At 43.3% G+C, this 15,152-nt stretch overlaps 1 protein-coding gene across 1 annotated transcript in view; it reads left to right on the plus strand.

Annotated features, from left to right (window-relative positions):
- The first annotated feature begins 548 nt into the window (after window positions 1-548).
- Window positions 549-15,152, plus strand: part of LOC145353506 (E3 ubiquitin/ISG15 ligase TRIM25-like) — a 29,747-nt gene continuing 15,143 nt past the window's right edge. The window contains exons 1-2 of the mRNA XM_080204314.1: window positions 549-1,194; window positions 1,956-2,051. Coding sequence (XP_080060440.1) covers window positions 628-1,194; window positions 1,956-2,051 — 663 coding nt within the window. The 5' untranslated portion in view covers window positions 549-627. The remainder of the gene's footprint in view (window positions 1,195-1,955; window positions 2,052-15,152) is intronic.

The raw sequence follows: 15,152 nt of genomic DNA on the forward strand, positions 1-15,152 counted from the left end.
GATCAAATTAGGAATACCATCAAACCAATGTTGATAACATTGCCTCTCCTCACCTGGATACATTGAGAAAAAAAAGCACAGTTTAGCTATGTAAATCCGTTTCCGGCATCGTAGATTATATCCCTACGGACAAGCAGCAGTGAAACCAGTTGTGGGAGTGCAGAAAAATCAACAGTTCCCATGCTAAACCTACCAATGGTCAAGAACCTGCGCAAAGGAAGGGAAGGATCCGAAGGTGATCCAAAGTTTAATTTGTCGATTAAGGAAAAGATCTTCCTGTCCCCACCGAAAAATAAAATTATGTGGTATTGTGTGTAAGCTCTGTAGCAGTTATTTTAAAGATCGCTGGCGAAAAGTGGACAGTGCATTTGTATATGTAACGTGGTGAAAATGGGACAGTCTTTGGCCATCACGATTAAACCTTTGATGCACAGAGTTAAAATGGGCCTTTGTATTTGTATTGTTCAATATTGAAGAATGCAAAGGGTTAAAGTTCAGTCGCGTTCTGAAACTGAAAGCAAATATTTTTCTCTCCGTCACGGTTCCACCCGTTCGTTTCTCTTCCACTTACTATTTCCGCATCTATAATATTTTCTATACGTGGGTTATCTTTGCAGTGTTGGAAGAATGGAAACTGCTGGAACTTTTACGGAGGAGTTGACTTGTGCTGTGTGCCTCCAGATATACCAGGACCCTGTCGCATTGCCCTGCCAGCACAATTTTTGTTTGAAGTGCATCAACAATGCTTGGGAGTTTTCAGAAGATTCAGGCGGAGTGAACTGTCCTGAGTGCCGTAGACTGTTCAACCCTAGGCCCTGCCTGGAGAAAAACTTCACTCTACATAACATAGTGGAGAAGTACAATCAGTCCCAGACCACTCATGATGAATCTACCCTTGTCATGTGTGAATACTGCATTGAGAATCCATCTCCAGCTGTGAAGACCTGTCTCAAATGTGAAACCTCATTTTGTTCCCTTCATTTAAAACCACATTTGACAAAAAGGACCTACAATGACCATATCCTGATGGAGCCTACAGCTGACTTTACAAAGGGACAGTGCCTGGATCATAAGAAAATTCTTGAGTTTTACTGTGAGGAGGATGAAAAGTGTGTGTGTATATCCTGTACAGTAATAGGGATGCATAAATCCCACACCCTTCTGAGTCTGGATCAGGCAGAAGCTAAAATCAAGGTGAGTATTTTTCCAGAATTTCACACATTTGACCAAAACTAGACTGTAATCAAATCATCACAAAGAAAATGTTGCTATGATGTAAACGATGTAATCTATCATATATATGCTATAAAATTATAAAACAATTCCAGTATCCTTTACTCTGACATTCAGGTCAATTTTAAACTTAACCACTCAAATCTCTCCAGTTTTGAAATGAATACTAATATTACAAATAATTGCCGAAATTTAGAAGTGCAGTATTGTTTTTGCCGACACTGAGGGTTTTCACTGACAGTGTAGCAGTGAGAAGAGGCTCAACATCTGTTGAGAGAATAGAGCCATCACAGATGCTGTCAGACCTGCTGAGATTTTCCAGCATTTTCTGTTTTTGTTTCAGATTCCAGCATCTGCAGTGTTTTGCTTTTATTTTAGGACAAACTGACTGCTTGAAAATGTGTTACAGTAGCTCAGCCTGACTGTTCTTTCACTCTGCACAGTGTTTCCTGATGATGAACAGAAACTGAATGTAAAAATTATGATTGTGTCTGTAACAATTTGGAATTTATTTATCAAAATATTTCATTCTTGTGATTATTTGTGACCCTATTTCTTGATAATCATAATTCATTTTAAAACTTAGATGAACCTGCTAAATGTGTCCTAGTCCTTTAAATTTCCGCACCACTTCTATCAAAAATCACTTCTGGAACAGTCATTTTCTGTTTAAATTCCTTTTGGGAATCCACTTTCTGAACTATTTCAATTGCCATTTTTAGGACAAGTTGAAGGAAAATGTTGCAAACCTTCATAGAGTTTGGGAAAATTATGCAACTGAAGAACAAGACTTGAAGAAATCAGAAGCTGAAATAAAGGTAGGAAAATTGTATGTAATTGGATTTAGAAAGGATTTTCCTTGGAGCTGTATCGCATATCTCAGAAAGAGAGCTGATAAATCAGGCTAGTTCTGTTAAGGATGTGTCACTGGTTATGCTGAGTAGCAGTGTGTTTAATGTGGGGTGAAGTGCTTATCTCCACTCCCACATCAGATGGAATATTAACAAGTTTTTGATAATCTCCAAAAATGACTCAATCAAAATCTGATTTGAAAAGTGACATGGTTGCAAAGGAAATTTCTCTTATTGTCTTGGACAATGGAAGAACAGAGATGTCCTCCACTATCGGCCCAGGACATTGGGGTATAACTCAGCACTATCTGCTTTCTGCTTCATTGATCCTGACGGTGGTTGGGGTTATGGCTGTTCATTCTCCCAAGTCATGGAGACACATATGGTGAACTTTCCAGGAATTACACTGCCCTCAATAATTGATGTCTGTCACATTTCTGCCCATTCCATCAGTCTGTCCACGTTTTCTTGAAGTCTATCACTAGCTTTCTCACAATTCGTAATTCTTCCAAGATTTTGAAATTATGCCTTGCACACTCAAGCCTTGGTCATTCATTTTTAAAAATTAATTCAAGAGAGTATGCAAGCATCACTGGCAAGGCCAATATTTACTGCACATCTGTAATGACCCTTGAGAAGACGGTAATGTGTCACATGTGTAGTTCTTCAGTATCATTGCATGACCTGAGTGTTGGTGAACCACTGTTTTGATCTAACATAGCCCAAGTGTTTTTTTATTCATTCAGGGGTTGTGAGCTTCCGTGACTAGGCCAGCATTTATTGCCCATTGAGAAGGTAGTGGTGAACAACTTGCTGCAATTCATGTGGTGTATGTGTACTCACAGTGCCATTGGGTGGTGTTCCTGGATTTCGACCCAGCGACAGTAAGAGAGCGCTTTAGTTCCAAGTCAGGATGGTAGAGGGGAGGGGTACTTCTAGTTGATGGTGTTTCCAGGCACCTGCTGCTTTTGTTCCACAAGGTGGCAAGGTTACGATTTGGAAGGTTTTATCGAAGGAGCTTTGGTGAGTTCCTGCAGAGTTGGTTGTAGATAGTACGCAGTGCTGCCAGTGATCACAGTGTTGGAGGAATTGATGTGTCCAGTGGTTTGCTGATCAGATGGGCCACCTTATCCTGGATGGTGTCCATCTGTTTGATCACTGTTGGAGCTTTTGGAGTTGTCCAACTAAGTGGTGAGTCATGCTCCTAACTTGTGTCTTGTAGATGGTAGACAGGCTGTGGGGAGTTAGGAGGTGAGTTAACCTCTTCTCAATCTCTGATCTACTCTTGTATCCACAGTATTTCTATGTCTGGTCTCGTTAAGTCTCTGACCGATAATTAGTACATGTTGATTGAAAAGCTTCTCTCAGTAATTACATTCATTAAACTACCAGATTGAAAGAATAAACCATCTGGTGCACGAATGTCTTTCAAGGAAGAAAATATCCTTTCTTCCAGACCCATAGCAATGTGGTTGATTTTTAATTGCGTCTATAACAGCTAGTCAGATAAAATCCTTACAAAAAAGTCAAATCAAAATAAAACCAAATAAGAAATAAGAAATAGGAGCAGGAGTAGGCCATCCAGCCCTTCGAGCCTGCCCCGCCATTCAATAAGATCATGGCTGATCTGTCGCTGCTCAGTTCCACTTTCCCGCCCTCTCCCCATAACCCTTAATCCCCTCTCCTATCAAAAACCTATCAAACCGCGTCTTAAAAATATTTAGCGAGGCAGCCTCCACCACTTCAACGGGCAGAGAATTCCAGAGATTCACCACCCTTTGAGTGAAAAAGTTCCTCCTCAACTCCGTTCTAAACTGCCCCCCTTTTATCTTGAGGCTGTGCCCCCTAGTCCTACTGTCTTTTTTGAGCGGGAAGAGTCTTTCCACCTCTATCCTATCCATCCCATTCATCATCTTATACGTCTCAATGAGATCTCCCCTCATTCTTCTAAACTCTAACGAGTACAAGCCCAGTTTATTCAGCCTCTCCTCATAGCTCAACCCCCTCAACTCCGGTATCAGCCTAGTAAACCTCCTCTGCACTCCCTCCAAGGCCAAAATATCTTTGCTCAGGTGCGGCGCCCAAAACTGCACACAGTACTCCAGCTGCGGCCTCACCAATGCCCTATACAGCTGCAGCAAGACCTCCCTACTTTTACATTCAATCCCCCTCGCTATGAAGGCCAGCATCCCATTCGCCTTCCTGACCACCAGCTGCACCTGCAAGCTGGGTTTTTGCGACTCATGCACAAGGACCCCGAGGTCCCTCTGCACCGTCGCCTGCTGCAGTTTTTCGCCCCGTAAGTAATAGTCCTTCCTACCATTCTTCCTACCAAAGTGGACCACCTCACACTTGCCAACATTAAATTCCATTTGCCATTTCCTGGCCCATTCGCCCAGCCTATCTAGATCCTTCTGTAGACTCTCCACACCCTCCGCACAATTTGCCGTTCCCCCAATCTTGGTGTCATCAGCAAATTTCGACACTCTACACTTGGTTCCCTCCTCCAGATCATCTATATAAATGGTAAAAAGCTGAGGCCCCAGCACCGACCCCTGGGGCACTCCAGAAAAGATACAAGTTACTGGAAATTACAAAAATGTATCTTATCCATTTGACTTTGAAATTATATATCAAGAAAAGGCATATTACGACAGTTATATTCTGTAATACAGACACAAAATGCTGGAAACAATCAGCTGGTCAGACAGCATCAATGGAGAGAAACAAAATCATTCAGATCTATGATGTTTCATCAGGTTGGGAAATGTTAGAGATTAAATAGGTTTTGAGCAAAGATGTGTGAGAAAAGAACAAAAGGAAGGTCTGTGATAAGATTGAAAACAGGAGAGCTGGAATGACAGAAAGATTAGTCTTCCAGAGGCTCAAAAAATAAAAGAAACAAATAACCAAAAGATATGCCCAGAGTAGGTGCGCTGCTGATTGATAGGAAAACAAATAAAGGAAATGGAGCAGAGATTATGGTCTGAAATTGTTGAACACAATTTTGATTCCGGAAAGCTGTAAAATTCCTAATTGAAAGAAAAGATGCAGGTCCTCATACTTGTGTTGAGTGTCACTGGAACAGTGGCCCTTTTGGTTAAATTCTGTTTTGTTGGAGATGATCATTTCCTGACACATACGTGGCTCAAATATTACTTGCTTATAACCTTAACGCTTGTCATCACAGACCTGAATGTTGTCCAGGCCTTGTTGCATGTATCTTCATAGGATCACAAGATATAGGAGAAGAATCAGGCCATTCATCATTTGATCATGGCTGATATGCTCCTCATCCCCATTTTCCTGCCTTCTCCCATAACCTTCCACCCCTTATCAATTAAAAATCTGTCTCACTCCTCCTTAAATATATTCACTGACTCATGTCCACCGCACTTTGGGTAACGAATTCCACAGATTAACAACCCTTTAGGAGAAGTAGTTTCTCCTCAATACTCTTTTAAATTTGCTATCCCTTATCCTAAGACTACAACCTCTTGTTCTAGACTGTCACACACACAAGGAAGCAGCCATTCCACATCTACTTTATCCATACCTTTTATCATCTTATATACCTTAATTTGATCTCCCCTCATTCTTCTAAATTCCAGAGAGTACAGGTCTAAACTTTTCAATCTCTCTTCATATGGCAAACCCTATCAATCTAGTGAACCTCCTCTGAATTGCCTCCAATGCTGCTACATCTTTCCTCAAATAAGGGGGCAAAAGCTGTGCACAGTGCTCCAGGTATGGCCTCACCAATGCCTTGTATAGTTGCAACAATACTTCCTTATCTCTGTATTCTATTCCTTTAGCTATAGCTGATAACATTCCATTCACTTTCTTTATTATCTGCTGTACCTGCACACTAGCTTTCTGTGACTCATGAATGAGGACACCCAGATCTTTTTGCTCCGGAGCACCCAGAAGTTTCTCCCCATTTAGATAATAAGTCGCCTTCCCATTTTTCTGATCTCACACTTATCCACATTAAACTCCATCTGCCACATTTTGGCTCACTCTCCTAACCTATCTATATCCATTTCTAAGACTGTTATTTCCTCTTTGCAACTTACTGTCCCACCTATTTTTGTGTCTTCTGCAAATTTGGCTATAGAGCCTTCTATCTCTGTATCCAAGTCATTAATATAGATTGTAAATAGCTGGGGCCTAAGGACCGAAAGCTGTGACATCCCACTAGTTACTTCTTGCCATCAAGAAAAAAAATCATTTATCCCGACTCTCTATTTCTGTCCTTCAGCCAGTCACCTATCCAAGCTAATAAACTACCCCAATTCCATGTGATCTAAGATTGTGAATTAACCTTTTGTGTGGTACCTTATCAACTGCCTTCCGGAAGTCCAGATATACTACATCTACACGATCCCCAATTATCCACTTTGCTTGTTACATCCTCGATGAATTCTACCAAATTTATCAAATATGATTTGCCCTTCATAAAACCATGCTGACTCTGATGGATAGCATTATGACTTTCTAAATACCTTGATGTTGCTTCCTTGATAATTGATTCTAACACTTTCCCAACAACAGATGTTAAACTAACTGGTCGGTAATTTCCCACATTTTGCCTCCCTCGTTTTTTGAATAAGGGCGTTACATTACCATTTTTGCAATCCATTGGAACCTTCCCTGTGCCGAGGGAACTTCGGAATAACCAATGAATCCACTATCTCCGCCGCCACTTCCTTCAATATACTAGAATGTAGGCCATCAGGCCCGGGGGACTTATCTGACCTCGATCCCAATAGTTAGCTGAGCACCTTTTCCCTACTGATGTTAATTGCTCTGGCGCTACCCTTTCTATTACATCTGACTTGCTCATTCCTATAGAAATGGTACTTATGTCTCCACCATGAAAACTGAGGCCAAGTATTGATTTAGCATCTCTGCTATTTCAATGTTCCCTACTATTGACTCTCCGGTTTCATCATTTAAGGGGCCAACATTCACCCTAGCGACTCTCTTCCCTTTTATAACCTATAGAAGCTTTTGCTATCTTTCTTGTTTTTTTTGCTAGTTTTCTTTCGCAATTTACCTTAGCTGTTTTTATTACTTTTTTAGTATCCCTTTGTTCATGCTTGAAAGTTTCCCAATCTTGTAGCCTGCCACTGACCTTTGCAATATGGTATACCTTAGTTTTTGTCTTTATATTGTCCTTGACCTCCTTGTTTAGCCATGGGTGTTTTTTACCCCCCTTACCATCTTTCTTCCTCACAAGGATGTAATTTAGTTGTGAAGACTTGCGTATTTCCTTAAACAACAGTTACAGCTCATTCGCTGTACTACCTTTTAGCCTTCCTGTAAATTCTACTCAGGCCAAATCTGTCCTCATGCCTAAGTAATTTCCTTTAATTCCAAAACACTAGTGTGAGACTCCATTTTCTTACCCCAAAGTGAATTTTGAAATCTATCATACTATGGTTACTACTCCCTAGAGGATCCTTAACTATAAAGTCATCAATTAAACTCTTCTCATTACACAATATCAAATCCAGAGTTGCCTGCTCCATGGTTGGTTCCACAACATACTTGTTCCGAGAAACAATCTCTAATACATTCAATGAACTCTGTCTCCAAGTGCCCTTGCCAATTTGATTCTTCCAATCAATGTGCATTGTAAAATCACCTATGATTATTGTTGTACCTTTCTTGCAAGCCCCTGGTATTTCCTGGTTTATACTGTGCCCCACTGTGGAACAACTGCTTGGGGACCTATAGATTATCCCTATCTACTACTTCTTTTCTTTGCTATTTCCTATTTCTACCCAGACTGATTCCACATTTTGATCTCCCGTGCTTATGTCATTGCTCATTACAGCTCTGAACCCTTCCTTCACTGGCAAAACCAGACCACCTCCTTTTCCTTTCAGTCTGTCTTTCTGAAATGCTGAGTACCCTTGGATATTCAATTCCCAGAACTGGTCTCCTTGTAACCATGCCATCAAATCATATATGCTTTTGTTTGTATTTGCGCCGTTAACTCATTAATTTTGTTCCGAATGCTTCATGCATTTAGAAGCAAAGCTTTTAAATTTGTTCTACTGGTAAATTTTCTTACTCTTTTATAATTCCTTGGTGCGTAATAACATTCACTGATTCTGTCCAATTCTGATTCATTGATACTGTCCAATATGGTTGAATGTCTGATATAGATGGAGGGTGAGAAAGAAGGGTCCCAAACCAGTGTCCTCTGCTTGAACAGAGGGAAGTACGATAGGATGAGGGCGGAACTGGCTAATGTAGACTGGGGGCGCAGACTGGTTGGTAGGACAGCTGAGGAACAGTGGAGGATTTTTAAGGAGATTTTTTTCAGTACTCAGCAAAAATATATTCTGGTGATAAAGAAGGACTGTAAGAAAAGGAATAACCAGCTGTGGATAACGAAGGAAATAAAGGAGAGTATTAAATTAAAACCCAATGCTTACAGAGTGGCCAAAAATAGTGGGGAATTATAAGATTGGGAAAGCTTTAAAAAACAACAAAGAACTACGAAGAAAGCGATAAAGGAAAGATAGATTATGAAACTGAACTAGCTCAAAATATAAAAAATGATAGTAAAAGTTTTTACGAACATATAAAAAAGAAGAGAGTGGCTAGAGTGAATGTTGGACCCTTGAAGGATGAGATGGGGGATTTAATAGTGGGAAACGAGGAAATGGCTGAGACTTTTAATAAGGTTTTTGTGTCGGTCTTCACAGTGGAGGACACAAATAGCTTACCGGATATTAACGATTGAGGGTTGGTAGGAGGTGAGGTCCTTAATACAAATACTGTTACTAAAGAGGTAGTGCTTGGTAGACTAATGGGACTGAAGGTAGATAAGTCCCTGGGCTCAGATGGAATGCAACTCAGGGTACTGAAGGAAATGGCAGAAGTAATAGCAGATCCGATAGTAGTTATTTATCAAAATTCGCTGGACTCTGGGGAAGTGCTGACTGATTGGAAAACAGCTACTGTTACGCTGTTGTTTAAAAAAGGAAGTAGACAAAAGGCGGGTAACTACAGGGCAGTTAGCTTAATGTCCGTAGTTGGGAAAATGTTGGAATCCAACATTAAAGAAGAAATAGCAGGACACCTGGAAAGGAATGTTTCGATCAAGCAGACGCAGCATGGATTCATGAAGGGGAAGTTGTGTTTGATGAATTTACTGGATTTTTATGAAGATGTGACTAATGTGGTTGACAGAGGGGAACCAGTGGATGTGGTGTTTTTAGATTTCCAGAAGGCATTCGATAAGGTGCCTCACAAAAGGTTGCTGCAGAAGATTAGGGTACATGGAGTTGGGGATAAAGTGTTAACATGGATTGAGGATTGGCTATCTAACAGGAAGCAGAGAGTTGGAATAAATGGGTGCTTTTCTGGTTGGCAGTTGGTGGCTAGTGGTGTGCTGCAGGGATCGGTGCTGGGGCCTCAACTGTTTACCATATATATAGACAACCTGGAGGAGGGGAATGAGTGTAGGGTAACAAAGTTTGCTGATGACACAAAGATGAGTGGGAAAGCGAATTGCATGGAGGACGCAGAAAATCTGTGGAGAGATTTGGATAGGCTGAGTGAGTGGGCGAGGATCTGGCAGATGGAGTATAACGTTGGCAAATGTGAGGATATCCATAAGAACATAAGAAGTAGGTGCAGGAGTAGGCCATCTAGCCCCTCGAGCCTGCCCCGCCATTCAATAAGATCATGGCTGATCTGAAGTGGCTCAGTTCCACTTTCCCGCTTTCATCTCATAACCCTTAATACCCTTGCCTACCAAAAACCTATCTACCCGTGTTTTAAATATATTTAGCGAGGTAGCCTCCACCACTTCAACGGGCAGAGAATTCCAGAGATTCACCACCCTTTGAGTGAAGAAGTTCCTCCTCAACTCCGTTCTAAACTGCCCCCCCCGCCCTTATCTTGAGGCTGTGCCCTCTAGTCCTGTTGTCCTTTCTGAGCGGGAAAAATCTCTCCACCCCTACCCTATCCTTCCCCTTCATTATCTTGTACGTCTCTATAAGACCCCCTCATCATCTTTCTAAACTCCAACAAGAGCAGACCCAGTCTATTTAGTCTCTCTTCATAGTCCAACCCCCTCATCTCCGCTGTCAGCCTAGTGAACCTCCTCTGCACTCCCTCCAAGGCCAAGATATCTTTGCGCAGGTGCAGTGACCAAAACTGCACACAGTACTCCAGCTGCGGCCTCACTAGTGCCCTGTACAGTTGCAGCAAGACCTCCCTACTTTTACATCCTAACCCCCTTGCTATAAAGGCCAGCATTCCATTCGCCTTCTTGATCACCTGCTGCACCTGCAGACTGGGTTTTTGCGACTCATGCACAAGGACCCCCCGGTCCCTCTGCACCATAGCACGCTGCAGCTTTTCGCCCTTTAAATAGTAATCCCTCCTACTATTATTCCTGCCAAAGTGGATAACCTCACACTTGCTGACATTGTACTCCATCTGCCAGGTCCTCGCCCACTCACTCAGCCTATCTAGACCCCTCTGCAGACTTTCCACACCCTCCGCACAATTTGCTTTTCCACTCATCTTTGTGTCATCAGCAAATTTTGACACCCTACACTCAGCCCCCTCCTCCAGATCATCTATATAAATGGTAAATAGCTGAGGCCCCAGCACTGATCCCTGCGGCACTCCACTAGTTACCAACTGCCAATCAGAACAGCACCCATTGATACCAACTCTCTGCTTCCTATTAGACAACCAATCCTCTATCCACGTTAACACCTTACCCCCAACTCCATGCCCCCTAACTTTCTGAAGCAACCTTTGTGTGCGGCACCTTATCAAACGCCTTCTGAAAATCGAGATACACCACATCCACCGGTTCCCCTCTGTCTACCGCACTAGTCACATCCTCATAGAATTCCAATAAATTTGTCAAACACGACTTCCCCTTAACGAATCCATGCTGCGTCTGCTCTATCAAACAATTCTTCTCTAGGTGCCTCGCTATTTCTTCTTTGATGACGTATTCAAGCATTTTTCCAACAACAGACGTTAAACTAACCGGCCTATAATTCCCTGTCTTTTGCCTGCTACCTTTTTTAAACAGCGGCATAACATTAGCCGTTTTCCAATCTTCTGGCACTTCCCCAGAATCCAGCGAAGTTTGGAAAATAATCACTAAGGCATCTACTATCACCTCTGCCATTTCCTTCAGAACCCTGGGATGCATTCCATCCGGTCCTGGGGACTTGTCCACCATCAGTCCCACTAGTCGATCAAGCACTACCTCTCTAGTGACAGTAATCGCATTCAGGCCCTCAACTCCTACCATCCTTCTATTTTTAATATCCAGCAAACTATTCACATCCTCCTCTGTGAAGACTGAGGCAAAAAACTTATTTAAGGCCTCAGCCATTTCCTCATCTCCCACCACTAAATCTCCCCTCTCATCCTCTAAGGGTCCAACATTCACTCTAGCCAGCCTCCTCCTCTTTATATATTTGTAAAAACTCTTACTGTCCTTTTTTATATTTAGTGCTAGTTTAGCTTCATAGTCTATCCCTCCTTTCTTTATCAACTTCTTAGCCAATCTTTGTTGATATTTAAACCTCTCCCAATCTTCTACTCGCCCACTACTTTTAGCCACTCTAAATGCATCAGCTTTTAATTTAATACTCTCCTTTATTTCCTTTGATAACCATGGCTGATTATCCCTTCTCCTACGTTCCTTCTTTACCATTGGAATATATTTCTGCTGAGCACCGAAAAAGATCTCCTTAAAGATCCTCCACTGTTCCTCAGCAGTCCTACTGACCAATCTGCGCCCCCAATCTACCTTTGCCAATTCCTCTCTCATCCTGTCATACTCTCCTCTGTTCAAACAGAGGACACAGGTTCGGGACCCTACTTTCTCATCCTCCATCTGCATCAAAAACTCAACCATACAATGATCGCTCGTCCCAAGAGGATCCCTCACAACAAGATCCCTAATTCTACCTGCCTCGTTACATAACACCAGATCTAAGATAGCTCGCTCCCTCGTCGGTTCCGTCACACACTGTTCAAGGAAACTATCCTGGCAGCATTCCAAGAACTCTTCCTCAAGCCCACCGTGTCCGACATGGGTCAACCAATCAATATGTAGATTGAAATCCCCCATAATTATCGCCGTTCCATTTCTGCACGCATCATTTATTTGCTTGTTTATAGCCTGCCCCACCTCCAAGTTATTATTTGGGAGTCTATAGACCACACCCACCAGCGTCTTCCTCCCCTTACTGTTCCTTATCTCCACCCACAACGATTCCACATTCTGCTCTTTGGAGCCTATATCTTCCCTTACTACTGCCCTGATATTATCCTTAATTAACAGAGCTACCCCACCCCCTTTTTCCTCCCGTCTGTCCTTCCTAAACACTTGATAACCCTGGACATTCAGCTCCCAGTCCCTGTCACCCTGCAACCACGTTTCCGCAATGGCCACCAGATCATATCCATTTGTGCTGATCTGCGCCTCCAGCTCATTCACTTTGTTCTGAATGCTTCGTGCATTCAGATGAAGTGTCTTTATCCCAGCCTTTATCTGGACTCTATTGAAGGAACACTACCAACCTTTCTCATGCCCCCTACTCCCTTTATTACTGGGACATCCTCGACATTTTCCTGTGCCCGTACCCTCTCTTTTACTTTAGACATTGTAATTTCTCCCACCCCTGCACCCTCCCCCCGCAATTAGTTTAAAGCCCTATCTACAGTCCTAGTTATATGATTCGCCAGGACTCTGGTCCCAGCACGGTTCAGACCAAGACCATCCCATCTGAACAGGTCCCACCTGCCCCAATACTGGTGCCAATGCCCCATAAATTCAAACCCATTCCTCCCACACCAATCCCTGAGCCACCCATTCTTCTCTTTAATCCTATTCACCCTACGCCCATCTGCACGCGGTTCAGGTAGTAATCCAGAGATAACCACCTTGTCGGATCTGCTTTTTAATTTCATTCCCAACTTTTCATACTCCCTCTGCAGATCCTTAGTTCCCATTTGCCTATGTCGTAGGCACCCACATGTATCGCAACGACCGGATTCTCACCCTCCCACTCCAGGTTCCTTTGCAGCCCAGATGAGACATCCTGGACCCGAGCACCAGGCAGACAACACACCCTTCTGTATTCTTTATCATTGTGACAAAAGACAGTGTCTGTACCCCTAACCATACTATCCCCAATTACCACTACATTCCTCTTTACTTCTTCCTCTTTGTCCTGTGTCTGCACCACTGTACCATGGGCAGTTTGCTCATCAACCTTACAGCCCTCGTCTTTGTCCACACTGGGAGCAAGAATCTCAAACCTGTTGTGCAGATTGAGAGGCTGAGGCCTTTGGGTCCCCCCCTCCTTCCTGCCCACTCCCCCCTCCTTCCTCCCCACTTCCCCCTCCTTCCTCTCACCTTTCCTCCCCACTCCCCCCCTTCCTCCCCACTCCCCCCTCCTCTCACCCTTCCTCCCCACTCCCCGCTCCTTCCTCTCACCCTTCCTCCCCACGCCCCCCTTCTTCCTCCCACCAGCAGCACCCTCTTATTCCTGACCCTTAGAGTTAGCCAGTCTAGGGGGTGTGGATCTCTCTTGCAACCCATTATCCAGGTTACAGTCCCTCTCCCTGATGAGCCTCAGTGTCTGAAGCTCAGAGGTCAGCTCATCTACTTTGAGCTGGAGCTCTTCAAGCAACCAGCACTTACTGCAGACATGGTCACTGGGAAGGACCTTGGGGTCCACCAGCTCCCACATCATACAGAAACAGCACATCACATGCCCCTCCATCGTCTCTTAGTAATTACTAAACACAGTTAAGAATTTAAACTTACCTGGCCCTTTTCTCCCAAGCCCTTTGATCCAAAGCCCTTACTGCTCACTCAGCTTCCCTGTCACTCTGCTGCCTGCTCCCGACACTGCCCGCTGTCTACAGCAAGTCTTCTTTTAAACTTTGCGCGGTAAAAGTAAAATCCCTTTCCACAAAGCCCCACTTTGGAAGAAGTGATAGTAAAATGGAATATTATTTAAATGGTGAAAAATTACAACATGCTACAGTGCAGAGGGACCTGGGGGTCCTTGTGCATGAATTGCAAAAACTCAGTCTGCAGGTACAGCAGGTGATCAAGAAGGCAAATGGAATGTTGGCCTTTATCGCGAGGGGGATAGAATATAAAAGCAGGGAGGTCTTGCTGCAACTGTACAAGGCACTGGTGAGGCTTCAGTTAGACTACTATGTGCAATTTTGGTCCCCTTAGTTGCGAAAGGATATGTTGGCCTTGGAGGGAGTACAGAGAAAGTTCACCAGGTTGATACTGGAGATGAGGGGGTTAGCTTATGAGGAGAGATTGAGTAGATTGGGCCTGTACTCGTTGGAGTTTAGAAGGCTGAGGGGGATCTTATAGAGACATATAAGATAATGAAGGGACTAGATAGGATAGAGGTAGAGAGATTCTTTCCACTTAGAAAGGAAACCAGAACTCGAGGGCACAGCCTCAAAATAAGGGGGAGGGGTCAGTTTAGAACAGAGTTGAGGAGGAACTTCTTCTCTCAGAGGATAGTGCATCTCTGGAATTCTCTGCCCATTGAATTGGTGGAGGCTCCCTCGTTGAATATGTTTAAGTCACGGGTAGATAGATTTCAGATCAATAAGGGAATGAAGGGTTATGGGGAGCAAGCGGGTAAGTGGAACTGATCCACTTCAGATCAGCCATGATCTTATTGAATGGTGGAGCAAGCCCGAGGGGCTAGATGGCCTACTCCTGCTCCTATTTCTTATGTTCTTATGTTCTGCTCTTTTATTGTCTGGTAACCATCCACCACATCACTAACCTGCACACTTACCTCCTCCTTCAAATTGGGTTTTCTAATTTCCCCTACAACTGAATCCTGCTCCCCGCTGTTCAGTTTAAAGCCTTATCTATAGCCCTAGTTATGCAATTTGCTAAGACTCTAGTCTCAGCATGATTTGGATGAAGACTGTCCCATTGGAACAGGTCCCTTCTTCCCAGTACTTTTATGGGGCATCTTGACAAGTCCATGAATAGGATGGGAATAGAAGGTTATG

Source organism: Carcharhinus amblyrhynchos, chromosome 15 (genome assembly GCF_965287045.1).
Source record: "Carcharhinus amblyrhynchos chromosome 15, sCarAmb.v2.hapA, whole genome shotgun sequence".
Taxonomy (NCBI): domain Eukaryota; kingdom Metazoa; phylum Chordata; class Chondrichthyes; order Carcharhiniformes; family Carcharhinidae; genus Carcharhinus; species Carcharhinus amblyrhynchos.